At 39.8% G+C, this 22868-nt stretch overlaps 1 protein-coding gene across 7 annotated transcripts in view; it reads left to right on the forward strand.

Moving 5' to 3' along the window:
- Dennd1a (DENN domain containing 1A) overlaps positions 1-22868 on the forward strand; it is a 573141-nt gene that overhangs the window by 280257 nt on the left and 270016 nt on the right. For 5 of the 7 annotated variants that reach the window (XM_045142267.1, XM_045142262.1, XM_004662787.2 and 2 more), the window contains 3 exons: positions 1837-1906; positions 8450-8530; positions 14492-14545. In XM_045142267.1, coding sequence (XP_044998202.1) covers positions 1837-1906; positions 8450-8530; positions 14492-14545 — 205 coding nt within the window. The remainder of the gene's footprint in view (positions 1-1836; positions 1907-8449; positions 8531-14491; positions 14546-22868) is intronic. The other 2 variants (XM_045142266.1, XM_045142263.1) reach the window with 1 other exon arrangement.

Raw genomic sequence — 22868 nt, forward strand, 5'->3', positions numbered from 1 at the left:
ATCTGTCCTTCTATTACCTCTCACTTCATTTATTACCCTCTGTGGCCCAGTGGTAATCTGCACAGGGTGCTGATCCCCTCTTTCAGGCAGGATGTTACATCTGTGCTTTGCCTTGGGTTCAGCTCTATCAGTAATGGACACCATTTGCTCAGCAGAGCAGACATGGTCTGGCCTGAGCAGTAAGCTTCTCTCGTCCCTGTTTTGAGTAGCTTTGGGATTGTTTCTTTAGAGAACAGAGCAAATAACAAAGCTTCTTGGAAACGAGTATACTTTTCACTAACATTTCCTTGGCACTAAGGGTCTTCTAGTTTTTATCTAGTTATATTTGTTTGATAATGCAAACAAACCCTGGCTTTGTGCCAGGCTCCATGCTTGCCACTGAGAGGACAAAGCAAAGAAGGAACACTCCTTTCTTTCTGCACAGTCTGCAGCAAAGACAGGTTGCCATTGAGGGCTCTGATGTGCAGGGCAATGTCGGATATGTGCACATGACCAGCACATCAGAGAACAGAGGAAGTGAGAGCACAAGACATAGGCACAGGGAGGGGCAAGGGGCTATTAGGAGGGTGACCAGGTATCAGCTAAAGTAGATTGTGAAGGCTGGAGAAGGAAAGGGGTCAAAGTCTGCTACTGCAAGCAGCTTTAAGGAGGCCTAGATGTTTCCAGAGTCAGGCTTTCACAAGAAGAGTGGGTAAGTACCAAAGTGAGAGGGGAAACCAGACATAGTCAAGGCCCTAACAAGGAATATCCTCAAAACCATCCCAAGAATCATGGTCTGCTGGATCCTGTAAGGATGGAATGTCATTGCAGGAATGTATTGTGCCATGCAGATTTGCATTTCAAATATTTTATTTATTTGAGAAAGAGAGAAAGAGGCAAATGAGAGAGAGAAAAAAAAAATAGATGGGCCTGTAGCCACTGCAAATGAACTCCAGACACATGCATCATCTTGTGCATCTGGCTTTACATGGGTACTGGGAAATCAAACCTGGGTCCTTAGGCTTTGCAGGCAAGTGTCTTAACTGCTGAGCCATCTCCTCATCCCCCCAGATTTTGCATTTTAGAAAGGCCATTCCAAGAGACACAAAGAGGTAGGGTGACAAGACCCACATAAGCCAGATGCACAAGGGGGCACATGCATGTGTTCATTTGTAGCAACCAGAGGTCCTAACGCACCAATTCTCCCCCCCTCATCTATTTCTCTCTCTCAAATAAATAAAGAAAAATAAAATATTTTAAAAGATAGAGGGGTGAGCTTCAACATAAAGTCTGTAGGCAGGCCACTATGCAAGTTTAGGAAAGCAATGGTCAGGACCAACTGGGGAGCAGTGAGTATGAAGAGTTAGCTGCTTGTCCTCCAAATACACTGGAGGCAGAAAGGTATGATATATCAACACAAGTGGTGTGGGTGCATAGGGCCTACGGGACACCTTGCAGACACCAGAAGTGTGTGTGTGCTGTGTGTGGCAAAGCATATCCAATCATGAGAAAATGCATAGATGCTTTTCCAGGTACCATGGATGTTGTGGGTTAGGCCTCTGGACTCCACAGAGATGGTGCCCAGTTGCAGAGTCTGCCTTGTCTTTCTTTTGTGTGAAACTCGTCTGACTCTGAAGCATAGAGTCATTCACAATGGACAATCAGTTCCCTGCATCATACTGCAAAAATTTTAAATCCAGAAAAAAAATTAGTATTTTATCTACCTGGGTTTTCAGGACCATCTATGAAAGGAGAATCTTCAAGATATAGAGAAAAACTGAAATACATAGGTCTTAGGGTTAGGTCCTGGTTCAAGGTTTTGACCTGAATACTAATAATTCCTATTTTCTTCTCCAGCTACCTCCCGTGGTTCGAGGTGTTTTATAAGCTCCTGAACATCTTGGCAGATTACACAGCAAAAAGACAGGTACTTGCTCTGTCTGTTTTTTTTTTAAATCTCTCAAACAATTCTTTCTAACAAGTAAATTTCAATTTTTATGTTTATGAAAGTAATAATTATATAAAAATAATTTCTTACATTTCACTAAGATAGTCATCAAGAAAGTAATATATGCCCATCATAGAACGACTAGAAATTCAGAAAATAGTGGCAGAGGGACAGTTACCTCAAGTCTAATATATTCTACCCTTGTCCCTAAGATAAGTATTGCTAGCATGTTGGGCTGTTTTTCTTCCCATTTTTTTTCTTGAGTTAAAGACATAGCAAATAAAACTTTGGCATTCACAAAACTAATATTTTCAGTGCCTTATATTCCAAAGCAACCTTAACAGTTCAGAATGTGTATTAAGTTATAATTTTGCTGAGGCACAAGTTGAATTGTTCATGTCATGCTACAAATCTGGGGTTTGCAAGTGATGCATATAAATGGCAAGTGACCTACATAGCTTTTGGGTCCCATTTGACTAAGTTTTGTGGTGCCTTTGCAGTAATTTCTGTAAGGGTCTGAAAACCACTTGGAAATTCTTCTCTTACCTTACTTTACTTCTGGAAAGCTGTTGTGCTAAAATCTATTTCGTGGATGACAGAGAGTGATTGGATCAGTGTTTAGACACTTGTACCCACATGTTGGAATACAGTTATAGTAGAATCACTTCTCCCACACCATTAAAGGTACTGTTAAGTACTATTCATGCTGCCTATATCATGTGCCTTGGTTTACTGAAAGCTTCCTCGTTTTGTGAATTTTAGTTTCTTGAGATTTTTTTTTCATTATTATAAAATGTACTGTTAGTAGGATAGTTGAGCATGCAACATTTGCTTCAGCTTATTGTTCTTCTAAGAGGAAAATCTCAGAAAGGCATACCTAATTTTAAAACATTGGCCAAAGCTGGCTTGGTGGCACACACCTTTAATCCCAGCACTTGGGAGGCAGAGGTAGGAAGTTTGAGGCCACCATGAGATTACATAGTAAATTCCCGGTCAGCCTGTGCTAGAGCGAGACCCTACCTCAAAAAATGGAAAAAAAAAAAATTGCCAAACTTCTTTCCAGAAGAAGGACTTCTGGATCTTATGACTGTTACTAGTTTAATTTATTAAACTTGACATTTACTTGAGAATAAGAAAATCTTATTGCTTTAGTTACATTTCTTTGATTGTTAGTGATTTAAAAATTTGTTCACATAGCGAAGTTTTTTGTTTTTTTATTTCTGTAATACTTTAATGTTGTAAATTAAAGCGATATATATTATTAAATGCTATAAACATTTTTCCTTTCAACTTTCTTAAAGACTTCTAGTTCTGAGAAATATTCTGTAAAAATAATCATAGTTTAGTATATCTGGGCTTGAGGGGACAAAAGTTATATTCTTTTTTTCCCTCTTTAAGCTCCATATAGTAGAGGCTCTAAGAAGTCTTGCAGTGGGGGAACCTTTGTTGCTAGTGCTTCTCTCTCACGTCACCTCAAACCCTTTCTGTTTTGTACAAACAACATTCCGAGCTAGCTGGTTTTCCTGGAACACACTTTGGAAATGCTGTTTTGGAGGAAAGATGAGAAAGGATACATCTTTTCTTCAGGTGAGATTTACTCACTGGCAAATGTATTCCAGAGGTCACAGTAGATGGAAGAATAATTAATAGAAATGTCTTTCTTGGTCACTATATTCACTGGGAAAGGATCAGGAAATCTGTCATGAAAGAAAGGATATCTTCTTTCATGAGTGTAGGAGCAGATTGCTTTGGGATCTGTTCAGTTTCTGATTCACAGTTATCTTTGGTCAAACATTCGGGTTTCACTCAAATTTGAAAGGTGTCTTTCATAAATAAAATTGTATAACATATTGGCTCTGAACAGCTTATGAATTGGAGATCACATTTTTGTTTTCTATATTGATACACTAAACACTTTTTTTTAAACAACAGTAGAACTTAGTGCTCTTTAAAATGTATTTGACCAGACATGTTGTACATGCCTATAATCTTACCACCTCTTGGGAGACCAAGATGGGAGTAGAAGCATGAAGTGTTCAAGAGTACATACAAAGCTTGAGGCCAGCCTAGGCTACATGAGACCTTGTCTCAAAACAATAGACAAATGAAAGAAAAACCCCTAGGTACTGTGATTAAGACAGGCTCTCACACAATTTTTTTCTGGCTAATGGAATTATGACATACAGTAGGAGTCTGCTTATAACCAACTTGTTCACAAAGTTTTGGTTACCAGATTAAAACAGGACAAGGAATGTTTGTTAAAAAAACCAAAGTGCTGGGCATGGTGGCACACACCTTTAATCCCAGCACTTGAGAGGCTGAGGTAGGAGGATCAGTGTGAGTTCAAGGCCAGCCTGAGACTACATAGTGAATTCCAGGTCAGCCTAGGCTAGAATGAGACCCTACTACCTCGAAAACAAACAAACAAACAAACAATAACAACAACAACAAAAAAAAAAAACAGAATACCTATCCCTAAAATCCTCCTCCTCTCCAGAAGTCATTCGAAATTTGGGCAAGATAAGCTTTTTTTTTGAGTGGGAAGGTATATATGTGACCATGACAGGCAGTTAGGACCTTGAACCCAAAGGTAGGGGATGAGGGTTTCTATTTGAGTCCTGGCCCCATTGTGGTTGTCAGACCCTGAATAGTACAGGGAGGGCATCTGTACAGAAGGACAGCAGGGCCTGGAAGCCACCTGAGCTGGGCATCAGACTACTTAAGGTGTTGGAGTCCAGGGAGGTGGTAGCAACTGGCATGGGATGTGGAAATGTGGGCAGGATCTGCAGTGATCCACACTGGAAAAGAGACAGCAGCTATGGTCCACTGCTCATGCTATAGCCAGAGGAAGGATGATACTGTGGGAAGGGTAGATAGTGGAGGCCTGGGCCTACATGTCAGCATCCAAGGAAGGTAAGAAAGGTATGCAGGTGGGTGAAAAGGCAGTAACAGTGAGTAAGGAACAGTTTTATGTCACGTCCGCCTTGACCAGCAAGGAAGACACAACCACCAGTTCTCCTTACAGCAGTTTATTCAGGCAGCTTCAAGCTTCATCTCCCCCGAGCCTCGGGCGGGGATTCCTTATAAGCGCAGTCACTCTGCCCAATCACCCCAGGCCACGCAACCCCTCCAGACAAGCATCAGAAACCAATGAGTGGCAGAGATGGCAAACTCCTCCAAATATGGACTTGTTTGTCCCAAGCACTGAACTTCCGTCAGGCGCCATCTTTAGGGCTTGGCCAGGGGTACTCTCCCCATAGGCCTTGGCCATGCAGGCCGAGGGGCTCCCCACAGTTTTATAAGTAATCTATCAGAAAATAGGGGTCAGGCATTTCACTTCTGTAGAATGTAGTCACAAGTGAGTAAGAAGAAACTGGAGTGCTTTTTGTGTTGGATTAGAATTGAAGGCATTAGTGTAAAGGCTTTCTTTGTGTGAAGATAGAAGTAGAGATGTGAAGTGTCTGCTGTGGTGTGTGTGTGTGTGTGTGTGTGTCCCTCTCCCTGTCCACTGAAAGGCCTGGACTCAACAATCAAAACAAGTATTAGGTACACTTAGTGCCTAGATTTTGGCTTCTAAATACCACTCCCCAGGAAGAGTAGCCTAGGACCCCTGGCCAGCTCTAGGACTGAGGCAGGAAAAGTATAAGATGAGCCTTAGATATCTTTTTGGCCAAAATTTGAGGAAGTATTCAACATATGATGAACATGTGCTAAGTACATAAAAGCAAAATGGAAGAGTAGAACACCTCCCACTGGTATTTACTGGGAGGATCAAGACAAATAATAATAGCAAATGATTATTTCCCAACAGATATACTGTAAACCATGCACCCATGGTCACATAAGTAATAAGTGGTTAAATTAAAAGATTGAGCGGTGGGACATTTACATAAAATATCACTCTACAAAATGTTTTTTTTTAATTATTTATTTATTTATTTGAGAGTGACAGACACAGAGAGAAAGACAGGTAGAGGGAGAGAGAGGATGGGCGAGCCAGGGCTTCCAGCCTCTGCAAACGAACTCCAGACGCATGCGCCCCCTTGTGCATCTGGCTAACGTGGGACCTGGGGAACTGAGCCTCGAACCGGGGTCCTTCAGCTTCACAGGCAAGCGCTTAACCGCTAAGCCATCTCTCCAGGCCCTCTACAAAATGTTTTTCAAATACCAAGGATAATGCCTCCCAGTAGAGACTTAGGGTGAAGTAATCAAGTGATAAAAGCAAACATCATCAATAAGGGACATTGAAATTTGCATCATGAAGAAACCACATCTAATAACTGGGGGCTATCTCCACAATGCATGACCCATTTTCATTAACAAGGAGGGTCTAATGGGAGGAGGTAGATCACAGATGAGCCTAAATAATGGTACCAAACTGCCTGTATTCACTGAAATGAAAACTAATAAATTAAATTTAAAAAAAAAAGACATATAAAAATACAGCCATTTAAGTAGAAGGATTTAAATATGATGTAATTCCTGAACTGGTGACTTTATAAGAATCATTAGGAAAACATACCTGATAAAAATATTAAATGTTAGACCTTGTCAGAGAATTAAAAAAAAAAAAAGAAATATATCAAATAATCAATAAGTTCCATTGGTATTACTTAGTATGCTTATGATTTTTGAATAAGAGGGATAATAAGAAACCTAACAGGCACCTGACTTGTCCTGGCTGATAAACCCAACACACATTATAAATCAGATGCCTTTTAATATGGGTTGTGTTTAACAGTACTTCATAAATATAGTGGCAATTTTAGGCAAATAACAATGCAAGTTTTCTCTGACTCACAAGCTATCTCAGCACAATTAACCAATCAGAACATATATATCTTCCTGATACAAAATAGACTGTATGAACAATGTTCAATGTGGGGCTTGTGTATAGCTCAGTTAATAAAGCCTTGCAATGCAAAAAAAAAAAAAAAAAAAAGAAACCACAGACAGTTGTAAGTCATTCTTATAAATAGGTGGTCTGTGTGTCAAAGCCATGAAAATCTAGAAAAGAGTGAGGGACTGTTCCAACAGAAGGGCAGTAGAGCACCATCCTTGTTGAAGGCCACAGGTGTCTGTGAGCCAGAATGATTACTCTCAGGACATTGGTAGCACAGTCAAGCAAATATGACGAGATTAGAGGATTCTGTGGAAATTCTGCACTGAGGCTCACTTCCTAATTATGATTAGATAGAGTTGTATAGGAGGGATCCTATCTGTGTGCATCTTTCTCCGTGCATGTGAGGAGGTGGTTCTGTATGGTTATGTGGCTGTGTCGGGGGGGAGGGGCTTTACGCCCCCCCCTCTGTGTGTGTGTGTGTGTGTGTGTGTGTCTGTGTGTCTGTGCGTCTGTGTGTCTGTGTCTGTGTGTCTGTGTCTGTGTGGCTATGTGCATGTGGCTATATGTCTCTCTTCCTCTTTCTCTTCCTCTGTATGTATGTGTGCCTATAAATGATGCTGCATAATGTCCAGGTTATAACTATTCTCAAATAGTTAGGGAAATGAAAGTAGTGGGTTTTTTTGTAGTGTTTCAACAATTATTTTGTGGGTTTGAGATCACTTCACATGTGCACACAAACTCATAAACTCATGAGAAACTTGATTGTCTGAGGAGTTCAGATGGAAACTAGCTTGTAATCTAGGATCATGATTTTTCTTCTTAAATTTACTGGCAAAGATAGAGAGGGCTATAGGCTTGAAGGCAAACAGTCCTGTGTTTCATTCATGGATGTGTAACTCACTGTCTGAATCAAGGCTGGTTGCTTCACTATTCAGAGCTTCAGCCTACACATCTGAATGTGGGGTGGTTGGAAGCATCAGATGGGTAAGAAATGGCTACCAATGTGAACATACCACTCTGTCATCACCACAGAGAACTTCATGGGTTGGGGGAAATGGCTTCTGGATAATTCTGTGAGCAGTGTTGTTTTGAGCATCTTAGAGGAGAGTCTGTTTTCAGTGGAATAACTTGTGCTGCTTCATGTAGCTTTCCATTGCTCAGTTTCACTAATTAACATGCACAGCCACCATCCTCACCACATGTTGGTGTACTTTGTTCATCTTTAACTTTCCATAATTGGAGGCTGCCGTGTCTACCCAGTGAACACTCAATGAAACTAATTGAGGGTCATGATGATGAAGACAAGATCCACAGTGTCATCGTTATTTCTCCAAGCCACCCCCGCCCTGGAAGCTCAGAATGTTTGCATTTAAAAATTGTTGCTATGGAGTTGAGGGGATAGATTTGCCGAGAGCTTATGGTATATGATCCATAAAAGGCGGTCATGGTAGGTGTCTCACTGAGAAGAAAATGTCAAACTCAATGTGGGAGGATCTATTTGGCTGTTAGGTTTGAGCCATACGCAGTATCTTTGGTCCAACCCTACTTGAATATCAAACTTATTTCTATCTCCGGGGCTAGCACCTGTCTCTGTCTTATTGAGAGCCTAAACCTTCCTGCAGGTGTCTTCCTAAGGACTCCATCTTGCTTTTGTTATTTAGGCCTTTTATTTCTTTCAGGAAAGTCAGTGGAATGAACTTCTTGAAACTCTGCACAGACTTCCCATCCCTGACCCTGGAGTGTCTGTCCATCTCAGTGTGGTAAGTGGGGTGAGACAGTAACCATCTCTGAGAAAGGGATTCAGTGTGGACTGTCAGGAATAGTTGGAGTCAGTCTCCCACCCCTGTACTCTGATGCCTTTGAGCACAAGGCAGTCCAGAGGGCTGGATTCTTTCTCTCACTGAGATTGCCTGGGGAGTAAATGATTCCCAAGTGCCCACAGGTTATACTGGTTATTCTCTGGCCATCATTCCACCCCAGCATCTTCTTGATCTCAGATGCTAGGCTGTATAGGATGGCTGAGCCCTGCCTGCCTCTTCAGCTGTCCTAGTCACTCTGTGTCACCTTTCCCCCCAGGGCTGTAATGTCTCCCACTGCTAAGGCCCATTCTGCACCCTCAGCCTCCACGTGGCCTCTCTCATATTTGCCTGGTAACCCATGTGCATCCTTCAGAATCAAGTCTGATTTTGTCTCCAGAGACATCTTCCCTCGTCCTCATAGGCTGACCAAGGCTCTCTCACATCTTGATTACTCTGTAGCACTTAGTTCTACCACATGGGAACAAACTGGTTTTGGTCTGCTTTACTGCGCCTTGTGTTCCTTGAGGACAGAAGCAGGGAGCTTACCATAGTTTCAGGCCCACAACAGAATTCCTTACATTGAATACTTCATACTACAGGCTGTATATTCTGTAGTGTGTCAGCATGGAAAATCCTCTGAACTACCTGTTGGTTGTTGCTTGTATGTTATGCTAGAGACAAAAGTGACTTTAATTACCACCATTAATGGTATGGATCTTGGTTTCTTCATTTATCAAATAGATATCAGAAAAGATTGAGATATCTTTTCCATAATTCAGTTACTAAACTCTGATTCTGAGATAATATCCCACCATTGCCTTATTTTAATCCCCTAGTGGACACCCTTTGACCAGGCACCCATTGTCATCCAGTTCTGTTTCTCTTGTGTCACAGGGCCTGGCTGTTAGAAAGTTTTTCCTTTTACTTTTATTTGAGCCAGAAACAGTGTTGGTGTCTGGGGTTTAGGAGGGCATCTACCCCACTATGATAAATTAATTTTTATGGATTTTTACAGAATGAAAATAAAATTGTCAGCCACACTATTGCCAAAAATCATGTGGTTAAGAAATGATGGTGAGAGTTGGATTTTTCATCTCAGAGCAAACTTTCTGGCTTATGTTCTTTCCATTATGCCTTGAATGTTAAAAGATGGGAAGGAAGAAAAGAAGGAAGGAGTTTCTTTCCAGAGGCTTTTTGCTCATGGGCAAGTGGGAATTGCCAAGAAAGAAATGCAAAAAGAAGGCTTTAGACCTGCCCCAATCATCACTGAAGCAGAGTGAGCCCTGCCTTTGTTTCGGTCCTTGTTCCTAAACAGCTTGATCTCACTGCCTCAGCCTGTAATGACATCCGACAGGTAGCTGTGGAGCTGCCTGGCTGGGTCACCAGCTGCTGGGGAGGAGAGGCCATTCCTTCCCAAAATGGCTATGTGGCAATGTACTACTAGGCCTCAAGGACAAGCCAGCTCAGAGGCAAAAAGAACTGTTGGGGTGTGCAGCTGTTTCATGCCAGTGGATTCTAGGAATGTTTCTGACCTCCCCCAGTCCCCAGCATTTCATGGGCAATGGAGCAAGACAGAATCTCAAAGGACAGCCTGGGGACTACTTGGCTTGAGAGTAGCACTGGTTCACTGTTCACAATCCATTGCATCTGTAAGAGCAAATTTTGTTCCTCTCTTCACTAGGAATCTCTCTCCCCAAACCTCTTTTTTGATTTTAAAGGACTAGTCTCATTTAGAATCTAAACCCTGACATTTTGATGAACTGTCAAGACTGGGTTTTGTATCTGTAATCACTTTTTTTTTTTTTAGGAAGGCATGCTTTTAAAAAAAATTATTTATTTATTTGCAAGCAGAGAGAGAAGAGAGACAGAGAATGGGTATGCGAGGGCCTCCAGCCACTGCAAACAAACTATAGCCACATGTGCCCTTTGTGGCTTACGTGGGTCCTAAAGAATCAAACCTAGGACCTTCGACTTCACAGGCAAATGCCTTAACTGCTAAGCCATTTCTCCAGCCCTGTAATCACTTTCTACAAAAGAGTATTTTCATGTGTCTAATATAGGTGATTGAGAAAGATAAAAGTGTGAACTAACAGTTGAGAACAATAGTAATTTTAGATTAAAATACAATTTGTTAAGGACATGGTGATATACACCTGTGATCCTTGCACTCAGGAGGCAGAGGCAGGAGAATCAGTACAAGTTCCAAGCCAGCATAACGAGATGCATGCTAGCAAGAGCTCCTTCTGTTGAATGCTAACCACTAAATACATAAAATGCATATTCTTCACAAAAATTTTGAAGTGGATATTATAATTCATATGTGTGTGTATATATGTATGTGTGTATATACATATATTTATGTATAAGTATATACATATATATATATATATATATATATATATATATATATATATATATATACATATATATATATATATATATATATATATATATATATATCCTGAGGTTCTATGCTATTAAGTAAAGTTGCCTGAGCTCCCATAGCTGCCGAGTGGCTGATTCTTGAGAGACTTCTTGCTTACGGTTCTGGGCTGTTACTTGTGACAACATCATTGTGTGGACATCTGGCCCTGAAGCTCCTTTCTAGCCATTTGGTAGAGAAGGAAGTGTTTCATGGAGTCTGTTTTGAACCTTGTGCTTTCCTTTCCCTGTATTAATGCTCATTGTTAGTTAAATTACTTGTTAACTGGCACCCATTCTGTACCATCTATTGTAACAGTTCATAGGTCTTATTCTGGCAAAGGCACACAGGCTATGGAATCACTATTACATTGTTACAGGAGGTTTTATCAAAAACAAAATCTTTTGGATAATTATTTTTATCTTTTTACTTCTTAGTTTCTTAGTTTGTTATTTTAACTTGAATACTCTGCACTATAGTTTGCACATGAAAAAAAGCACAGGCTTGCCAGTGGTAGAAAGGACATTAGTTATATAGATCTGGTTTCAGTTCTGGGTCTGCACATACTAGCTTTGTAAACTCAGGCTAACTTCTTGAGGTCTTTGAATATTAATTTGCCTATTTTAAATGTGGAGATAATATCTATCTTAAAATTTATTGAAGGTATTAGAGGTAATGTTTACAAAGTGCCTGCTATAAAGTCTTCCATGGAGCAGGTGTTCACTAGATACCTTTTGAATATCAGATTAAGAGCTCATGCAATTAATGTCATCATAGTTACAATTGTCCCCAGGGCCTAGAAGCCTACTTGTATAGCAATTACCCAGGAGTAGGGAGGTAGGGGAGAACTTTCTTAAATGTCACTTGGGGTCCAAGTTTGAACTTTAGGCCATGGCTAACCTGACCCTCTCTGCATGTGACTTTTCCTGGTCTTTCACAATCCCATCTTTAATTGGCCAGCCCTGGGCCCCTTCCATTCCCACTTCCTATTGACTTCTGAGTCTTTAAAAGCCACAGAGGAGATGTCATCTGTTCAGATGGATGTCATTCAGCTTGGGGATTCATGCTTGTTACATACATCAGCATGCCTCATTGGAAGTCTTTGAAGACGTCAACTTTTCAACCCCTCTATGGCTCCAGCTCCCTTCCCTGGCAATCCCACCAAAAGTCAGAGCTTATCTGCCACTACTGCTGGCTGTCTGCAGCAGTTTCAGTGCCAAGGGCCTTTGGCTGAAGCTGTCTTTAACATCACATGAACAGGTTTTGGCCACAGTACAAATCAATAATCTCAGATACTGAAATGGAATGGCACATTTGGTTGGAAAGCCCACTGTTGAATGAATCTAGTGCCATTTGGTCCCTAGGGCCTTGTTGCCCTGTTGAGCAATAAATTATGAAATCTGTAGCTTCCGTGTGTTCAGAAACCTGCAAATATCACATGGGAATGTAGCATTCAACCTTCTTCAGCTCTGTGTTTGTATCCCCCAAAGACATTTTTGTCTCTCCTAGTAAAAATCTCTATCTACTAAACTGATGACTTCATGCATTTGGCTTAGTCCACCACAAACCTGAGAAGCTGTTACATGGGTGTTGCAGTCAGGTTCGCATTGCTGGTAGAAATCACCCAACCAAGACCAGTTTATGGGAAAAAGAGGTTTATTTTGGCTTATAGGCTCGAGGGGAAGCTCCACGATGGCAGGGGGAAATGACAGCATGAGCAGAGGACATCACCCCCTGGCCACATAGGGTGGACCAAAGCAACAGGAGAGTGTGCCAGACACTGGCAAGGGGAAACTGGCTATAACACCCATAAGCCTGCCCCCAACAATACACTGCCTCCAGGAGATGTTAATCCCCAATCTCCATCAGCTGGGAGCCTAGCATTTAGAACGCCTAAGTTTATGGGGGACATCTGAATCAAACCACCACATTTCGCCCTTGGCCCCCATAAACAAATATCCATACATGATGTGAAATACAATGCATTCACTCCAACTTTAAAAGTCCCCATAGTTTTTATCAATCCCAGTGATGTTCAAATATCCCCATAGTCCAAGATCTTTTAAGGGAGCCAATAATACAAAAAAAAAAAAAATCTCAAGAAAACCATAATGGCACAGAAATAACATTCACACTGCAAAAGATGGCATTGGGCATAGCAAAGAAATATTCAACCAATACAAGATTTAAACAGGGCAAACATCAAACTCTAACTCCAAGTCCAACAACTCTAGCCAGTGACAAATCTTCAAGTCCAGTAATTCTAACCAGCAACATGTCTCTGGAGTATCAATTCTGCCCCTCCAGCTAGGCTCCTCACAGTCCTGGGAAACTTTATAGGAGCCGGAAGCCTTCCTTAGCAGCCATCTCGTGGTCCTGGCATCTACACTGGGTCCCCACTGCGACCCACAGTTCATCCTCATGGCTCTGTCGGGTCTCCATGCAGGCATACAGCAAACCAGCTTCACATTGCCCATGGCCATTTCCAAAACACAAGACTGTGTTGCAAACTCAATGCCCCTCTCTTTCCTGCATTTTTTATGCTCCGCAATACCAGGTAGAGTGCCAATTTGTTAATCCAGGGGGGAATAAAGCAGACTTTGAAGAACAGAACACTCCTTGAACACTTGGGCCCCTTCAAAAGAGTCTGCATTCTTCCTGTTGCCCCAATGCAGGTCAGCTGGCCCAGTCTATCTCAAAGGTTGTAATCTCTCAATTACAGCTGAACGGGCAGCAGTTCACTCAAAAAATTTTTTTCCTATGCCACATCCCTCTGCTCACACCAGTTCATTTCTATGCAAAGCAACCCTGTACAACTTCTCAGGACATGGGCATACCAACAAGCTTCTCACACAAACTGCTAGCCCAGTCCAAGCAAAGCTGTTTCTCACTCTCATAAGCCAAACCTCACAGTCCATAGTTCTTACTGCATTCAGGTCTTTCAACTCTGACCAGAATAGTCCCTCAAGCTGTACTGACAGCACTTCCATATTCCTCTTAAAAATCAGCTCCAAAAGGCCAAAGCCACAGAGTGTCTAGCAGCAACCCCACTACTCGGTACCACTTTACTGTTGCAATCAGGTTCTCATTGCTGGTAGAAATCACCCTACCAAGAGCAGCTTGTGGGAAAAAGAGGCTTATTTTGGCTTACAGGCTCGAGGAGGAAGCTCCATAATGGCAGGGAAAACAATGACATGAGCAGAGGGTGGACATCTCCCCCTGGCCAACAAAAGGTGGACCATAGCAACAGGAGAGTGTGCCAAACACTGCAACTCACCATGACACCCATAAGTCTGCCCCCAATAGTACACTGCCTCCAGAAGGCATTAATTCCCAAATCTCTATCATTTTGGAACCTAACATTCAGAACATGTAAGTTTATGCGGGGGGGGGGGCACTTGAATCAAACAAAAATAATGGGTATTTCCTCAGTGAAACTCTGCTTCCTCATCTTAGTAAGCTAGCATACCCAGCATATAACTTATGCTTTTCTTTTCCAGCATTCTTACTTTACTGTGCCTGACTCCAGAGAGCTTCCCAGCATCCCTGAGAATGTGAGTTATTTGAGATGGAAACATTACATTTTTATAAATGTTTCTTCCTTTTCTATTTATTTATCTGAAGAATGTATTTTCACATGTAATTATATAAATTATATTTTTAAAGGAGTGGAATATAAAAAGATAAGCACATTTTAAAAGCAAAAGCAAATTGATATATCTATAAAGCGTAGTAAGTATACAGATAAGGAGAGATGTTATTCATGCCTCTTAACAGGTAATCACATATTAATGAGCTTATTTAGTCTAGTCTTTCTAGAACATGTTTTTACATAGTTAAAATCATCCATTATAAGAACACTTTTATGTTTTCATTCATAAGAATTGTTCTTGTTCACTGTATAATACTCTACTCAATATGTAGTTCACTTGGGCATCCCCTCACTGTTGTAGATGTAAATTGGCATTTCCATTATTGTAAATAACATGTTTCTATAATAACTGGGATAGGGAGATGGACTTGCCATACAAGTATGATGACCTGAGTTTAGTTTCCCAGAACCCACATGTAGTAGACAGCCTCAGGTCACTGAAATGAAATTCTAAACCAGGCTTAGTTATGGAGGAAGGAATATTTATTGAAGCTTACAGATCTAGGGGAAGTTCCATAATGGCAGAAGAAGCTGGCCTGCTTTTACAGGACCAAGCAGAGAGAGAAAGCAACACCAGCACAAGCAAGCACAATTCAGGAACTCCAGGCAGAACTCAGGTACTTTGTGTATATCGTTAGGCTGGATTTCAAATTTAGCACCACAGGGCAACAGGAAGAATACAGACTCTTTTGAATGGGCCCAAGTGTTCAAGGAGTGTTCTGTTCTTCAAAGTCTGCTTTATTCCCCCCTGGATTAGCAAATTGGCAGAGCTGGACCCTAAAATCTGCCCAGTGACACCTCCTCCAGCCAAATGGCTGTAGATCTAAATTACAAACTTTAAAAAAATCATAAATATATTGGGGACCATCCATTTAAACTATAATACTACATAAAGCCAGATGCCATATCTCACATTTGAAGTCACAGCAATCTTATAGCTAGACAGGGGCAGAGACAAGAAAATCCCCAGAAACTCACAGGCCAGTTAGCCAGGCATACACAGCAGAGAAGAGTCTCTGTCTCAAGGGCAGGGACCAATACCAGACACTGTCCTTTGACCTTTACCATGGTATGCACATGCATATACGCATGTGCGCACGCACACATACACATCATATACACAAATGGAAGGAAGAAAAGAGAAGGAAAGAATGGAGAGGGAGGGAAGGAAGGAGAGAGACAAATTCCCATATAAGTATATTGGGACAGGTTTACTTAAGTAGAATTACACTTCTGCTTCCTGTATTTCTATATTCACTTTTCAGAGGATGAACAGTTATAGAGTAGAAGAAACCCCTTCCTCACCTTCTAAGGACTTAGAAGCAGTTAGTGTAAGTGTAAGAGCCCAGTAGGTTCATGTTTGCCTTCTGAACAAGTGAATGACATGTCTAGCCATATGGCACATTTTCCAACTTTTTCAGTATGATTGTAAATAGTGAAAATATATAGAATAACTGCCACCAGGATGCTTGGTTACATAACATAAAATTTAACAACTTGAGTTGTTTTAAGTGTATAGTTAAAGTAGTTTTAAGTCATTCACATTGTTGTGTAATCAATACCATAAATTTATCTTATCTTACCAAACTGAAGCTGTATATCCAATGAACAACAGCTCTTCATCTCCACCCCATCGTTAGAACCATCATTCCACATTCTGTCCCTGAATTTGCTGCTTTTAAGTACTTCATATAAGTTGAATTGTATGCTTGTCTTTGTTCTCCTGTGACTGGCTCATTTCACTTACCATCCACATTGCAGTATGTGTAAAAATAGTATCTATTTTTAAGGCAGACACATTGCCATAGTATGTTTTGCTTATCTGATGGACACTGACATTGTGCCCATCCTTTGACTCTTGTGAATAACATTACTTTGAACATTGTGTACAAAGATATGTCCCCACAGTCATTCCTTTTGAGTATATGTCTGATTGCTTTTTTAAAGTACTGAAGTTATTGGTACATTTTTCATAACTACTGTAGATTCACAGAAAGGAACTTCTTTTAGGTGTCATTTATAGAGCATACAAATGAGAACTGTTAGGTGATGGCATTAACAAATAAGTTAGCTGTGGCATTATGCTTAGGTAACAGTGTTCATAGTTGGAATTGTCCAGCATATTCATAAGGTTTATTATCTATGTGACAAGACTGTGTAGGAAAAGGTTGCTTCTCTTCAGTTGGATGTGAAGTGAAAGTTCAGGCCAGAGTCCCATTGCAGCAGCAGCAGCAGCTCAATGTTTATAGAGTCCTGGTGCTCACACTTGATATATTTATTATATGCTTTGCTTGCATTTACCCACTTACTTTCTCAGCAAACTTAGGTGTTGACTAACACAATCATTCTCACTATATTATAATTTTCAAATGTATAGATTGGTTTATTTAATTCAGGTTTTTAACATAATTATTTTAATTATTGTGAACATAATTGTATGAACATGTAGCATATTGATCATAGTCCCATTTGGGTTATACTCATATCTATTTTCTCCTTCCTCATTCCACTGAAAACTCCTCAGTGGGTTGTTGGTATTAACTGTGGAGTCATGAATTCAGCAGTCAGTCTCAGTGGGGAGGACAGTGTCTCAGGGTACACACTTTCTCCCCTCTGACTCTTAGAAACTTTCCACCCTTTCTTCTGCAATATTCTCCAAGCCTTGGTGGGCTTGTTATAAGTCTCCTTTAGTGTTAAGCTTTCTGTATCCGCTGAATTTCTGCTTTGATGAGTTTTGCATGTCTACAGTATCTTCCACTCTCTCCCGCCCTGGTAGATGTGCTAGAATGATTCATCTTGTGCTAGACACGTCTTTTCTTGTCATATTGATGGGTTTTGGTTCTCCCCAATATTCACTGCCATCTGTGCTACTCACTGCCCAAGGAAAGAGAATGTCAGGAATCCCTTCTGATGAGACTGCAGGGAGAGTTGTTATCACAGATAGTGTGGCTGTTCTTATTCAGGTTTTTTGGGGGGTGGGGGGGGATGTCAAGGTAGGATCTTACTCTTGCCCAGGCTGACCTGGAAATCACTGTGTAGTCATAGGTTGGCCTTCTTATCCAGGTTTTAAAAAGTCTTTTTAACTTTGACAATAAATGAAATTTTGACCTTTTCCAGTATTGGCTTTTTTGTTCTCTTTTTCTAGTTTCTTAAGTTGATCACTCAGGTAAGCAGTTTGAAAGTTTAGTAACACATTCAAGGTCCTATAACAATCAAATGATAGAATCTTTCTGACTTTCAAGATTGAGCTGTTACCAGGTGTATGACACACTTTTAATCCTACCTTTGGGAGGGTGAGGTAGGAGGGTCACTAAATTTGAGGCTAACTGTGGATATAGAGTATGTTCCAGGTCAGCCTGGCCTAAAGTCAGACCCTACCTCAAGAAGTTTTTTTTTTTTTAAATGAGGTATTATATGTAGTGTTATATTTTAAACACAGGTTTTACCTTGCATCTCTCAAAAAAAAATCCATTGAAATTAAAGAAATATAAAATTAAGAATGTTTTCACAATGGCAGGAGTCATGATCCTGAAAATGGAGAATTTCTGTAAAATAAAAGAGATAGTCACATATGCTTCCAGTGAATTCAGTATAGACAGTGGAGAAACACAAAGAGAAATGGGGGAAAATCCTATAAGAAATTCAGAAATGGGCAAAAGTCTTGAAAAACCAATAAATAACAAAAGGCTTTAATTTTTCAAATGTCATGAGACATTTATAAAAATTGATCATATTCTAGATTACTGTAAAAGTTTTAAAGTGGAAGATAAACTGTTACAGGTCATTGTCTTTTATTGCAGTGAAATAAAACTTGAAATACTAATAAGGTCTTAAGAATAGTCATCTACTTCAAATAATATTTGGGTTAAAGAGAATAAAAACCCCTGAAATTTAATATTGTTTACAAATTAATACAATGAGAACAGTCATAAATAATTTCCTAAAAGGATATGGGGGAAAAAACGCTGAGAGAAAAATTCATGGCCTTGAATTCTTTTGTAAAACCAATCAATCTGATTTTCAATTCAAGAAACTAAACAGCTGGGGGCACACCTCAATGGTACAACACTTACCTACCTTGTAACTGACCACGGATTCACTTTATACCACCATGAGAAAATTAATTTTAAAAAACTAGAAAAGTAGTGCTGGAGAGATGGCTTCGCAATTAGGTGCTTGCTTGTAAAGCCTAAGGATCCAAGTTTGATTCTTCAGTACCCACATAAACCAGACCCACAAGGTAGTGCATGCAACTAGCGTTCGTTTGCAGTGACTAGAGGCCTTTGCATGCCTATTCTCTCTGTCTGTCTTCTGTCTCTCTGTTTGAAAATAAATAAATTAAAAAAAAAAAAACAGGATCCACATATGAGGGAGAACATGTGGCGCTTGGCTTTCTGGGCCTGGGTTAGTTACCTCACTTTCCAGGTCCATCCATTTTTCTGCAAATTTCATAACTTCATTTTTCTTTACTGCTGTTTTACTCCGTTGTATAAATGTGCCACATCTTCATTATCCGCTCATCACTTGGAGGACATCTAGGCTGGTTCCATTCCCAGCTATTATAAATTGAGCAGCAATAAACATGGTTGAGCACGTACTTCTAAGGAAATGAGATGAGTCCTTCGGATATATGCCTAGGAGTGCTATAGCTGGGTCATATGGTAGATCAATCTTTAGCTGTTTTAGGAACCTCCACACTGATTTCCACAATGGCTGGACCAGATTGCATTCCCACCAGCAGTGTAGAAGAGTTCCTCTTTTTCTATATCCCCGCCAACATTTATGATCCTTTGTTTTCATGATGGTGGTCAATCTGACAGGAGTGAGATGGAATCTCAATGTAGTTTTAATCTGCATTTCCCTGATGACTGGTGATGTAGAACATTTTTTAAGATGCATATATGCCATTCATATTTCTTCCTTTGAGAATGCTCTATTTAGCTCCATCGCCCATTTTTTGATTAGCTTGTTTGCTTCCTTATTATTTAACTTTTTGAGTTCTTTATATATCCTACATATTAATCCTCTGTCAGATATATAGCTGGCAAAGATTTTTTCCCATTCTGTAGGTTGCCTGTTTGCTTTTTTGTGCAAAATCTTTGTAATTTCATGAGGTCCCAGTGATTAATCAGTGGTTTTATTGCCTGAGCAATTGGGGTTGTATTCAGAAAGTCTTTGCCAAGACCGATATGTTTAAGGGTTTCCCCTACTTTTTCCTCTAGCAGTTTCAGAATTTCAGGTCTGATGTTAAGGTCTTTAATCCACTTAATTCTTGTGCATGGAGAGAGAGAAGAATCTATTTTCATCCTTCTACAGATATATATCCAGTTTTCCCAACACCATTTGCTGAAGAGGCTGTTTTTTCTCCAATGAGTATTTTTGGCATCTTTATCGAATATCAGGTGGCTATAGCCACCTGGACTTACATCTGGGTCCTCTATTCTGTTCCATTGATCTACATGTCTGTTTTTGTGCCAGTACCATACTGTTTTTGTTACTATGGCTCTATAGTATAGGTTAAAATCAGGGATGGTGATACCACCAGCCTTACTTTTGTTGCTCAGTATTATTTTAGATATTCAAGGTTTTTTTTGCAATTCCAAGTGAATTTTTGGATTGTTTTTTCTATTTCCATGAAGAATGTCTTTGGAATTTTGATAGGGATTGCATTAAATGTGTAGATTGCTTTTGGTAAGATTGCCATTTTCACAATATTGATTCTTCCAATCCAGGAACAAGTGATGTTTCTCCACTTTCTAGTGTCTTCTGCAATTTCTCGCTTGAGCATTTTAAAGTTCTCATTGTAGAGATTCTTTACTTCCTTGGTTAGGTTTATCCCAAGGTACTTTTTTTTTTTTTTTTTTTGATGCAATTGTGAATGGGAGTGAGTGTTTGATTTCATCCTCTGTGTGTTTGTTGTTAGCATATATGAAGGCTACTGATTTCTGTGTATTTATTTTGTATCCTGCTACATGGCTGTAGGTTTTTATCAGTTTGCTAGTAGAGTCTTTAGGGTCCTTTATGTATAGAATCATGTCATCTGCAAATAATTGGGCTTCTGCGTGACAAGGAAAATACTTAGTAGCAGAGTCCAGTAAGTTAAAAAGGAGATATAAAGGGAAGAGAAAGGAAGAGAGGAGGGTACTTAATAGGTTGTTATTGTATATATATGTAAGTACAATGATTGAGATGGGGAGGTAATATGATGGAGAATGGAATTTCAAAGGGGAAAGTGGGAGGGGGGAGGGTATTACCATGGGATATTTTTTATAATAATGGAAAATGTTAATAAAATTGTAAAAAGATAAAAAATTAAATTAAATTAAAAAAAAAACAGAACAACAACAAAAAACCCAAAACTGGAAAACATTGTTTTACTTATTGATGGTGCCTCATTAGTATAGTGGTTAATATCCCTGCCTGTCATTTATAGTTAAAGTAAAATTGAAAATCAAGACTTAAAAACAATAAAATGAACTTTTCTATTAATTTGAAAATAAAAAGAATTCCAGGAAAATATTTGATTAAAGTCCATATGAAATAAAAGTAATATGAATATTAAAGTAATTTAGGAAGATGAATAGAGCTATTGCCTTCTGTACCCTCAAAACTATTAGGCTTAAGTTGCCCTATAGGCATGTTCAAGGTTCTAATTCAGTGAAGTGTGTGTGTGGTTGTGTTACAAATGCAAGTACAAAGTGCTCAGCATGGTTTATTTCTGAGGAAGTGATCTCTGAGATTTATTTTCCTTCTTTTATGGCAGCAATAATTTCCATTCCATGATGTCCAGAGCTCCTTGCTCCTGTTATTTAGATCTGGTTAATTTTCACTGCTTAGGTTGGGACCTGGGTAATGTTTGGTTTGAGACAAAAGGATTCTTTTGATTTGTTAAAACCAAACCAATGAGGGAGAAAAAAAGTCTAAAAGCTACATTTAATTTTTTTTTTATTTTTAACTTTTATTTATTTAAGAGAAAGCAAAGAGGCAGAGAGAGAAAGAGGGAGTGTGAGACAGAGAATGGGGCATGCCACGGCCTCCAGCTGCTACAAATTCTAGACCCATATGCCACCTTCTGCATCCAGCTTACATGGGTTTTGGGGAACTGAACCTACTTAAAGCCAAAAGCAGTGTGCTCTCAATCCAAGCACACCTGTAGCAAAATGAGGGGCAGAAACAAGAAGCTCTCAGGTCAGCTAGACTGATGAATGTAACAGTGAACAAAAGAGTCTGCCTCAAACAAGGTAGAAAGCAAGGACCCACATCTCAAGTTGCCCTCTGAGCTCCACGTGCTTGTCATGACAAGTGTATATGTCCCCATGACAACCCACACTCACACTTGGTCATGGGGACATATACACACAAAAGAAGGAAGACTATTTGACCAGTAAGCATTACAAGTTTATTGTTCCATCATGGATAGAGGAGGGCACCTAAAGAGAGTTGTTAATTTACACCATGATTATTTGTAATTATGTATACTATAGACTTTCTTTAAACATAAAAGTAATACTATTCATGTTGCTTACCACTCACTTTTTTAGTTTAAATTGTTCTACAAATTGTTCATATCTATCTACTTCATCTTTTTTAATGATCTGTGGTCCTGGGACTCAAATCCAAGGCTTTATGACACATGCTTGTACCTCATAATAATTAATAAAAACCTGTCATATCCACCTTTTACATATTTACTTGCCCAGTCCACTCACCTCAGTCTTAGTGTCCATCAGCATTCTTGTTACCTGGCCCAAGCACTCTTTCATTGGGTGAGGCCCTCTTCTACATTGTGGGGTATTTATCAACATCTGGGGTTTTAACTATATGATGGTAGCACCCTAACACAAGCTGTGACAACCAGAAACCTCTACAGGCATTGGCAAATGTATACCCTCAGGGGCAGAAGGCCCCAGGTGGAGAACCAAGTCAAGTAGCATCTTTTTCTTTGGCTTCTAAAATATTGTCATCTCTCTCCCTTTATTGTCTCTTCTGTTCTTTAGGCTTTGTGCCTTCTAAAATTCTATTCCTTGACTTTTTCTGGGACAGTGGAATCAGGAAAGAGAAAAGAAAAATTTGTGCTTATTTCATCATATTTTACTGTATTTAAACAGGATTTTTATCTAAAGAGACATCTAGTTGGCATCTATATAATTCCATGTTCAATAATAATGTGGTAAATATTATTCCCTAGGTTAGGGTCATCTTTTTTAAGGACTACGAATTTTTAA

Source organism: Jaculus jaculus, chromosome 1 (genome assembly GCF_020740685.1).
Source record: "Jaculus jaculus isolate mJacJac1 chromosome 1, mJacJac1.mat.Y.cur, whole genome shotgun sequence".
Taxonomy (NCBI): Eukaryota; Metazoa; Chordata; class Mammalia; order Rodentia; family Dipodidae; genus Jaculus; species Jaculus jaculus.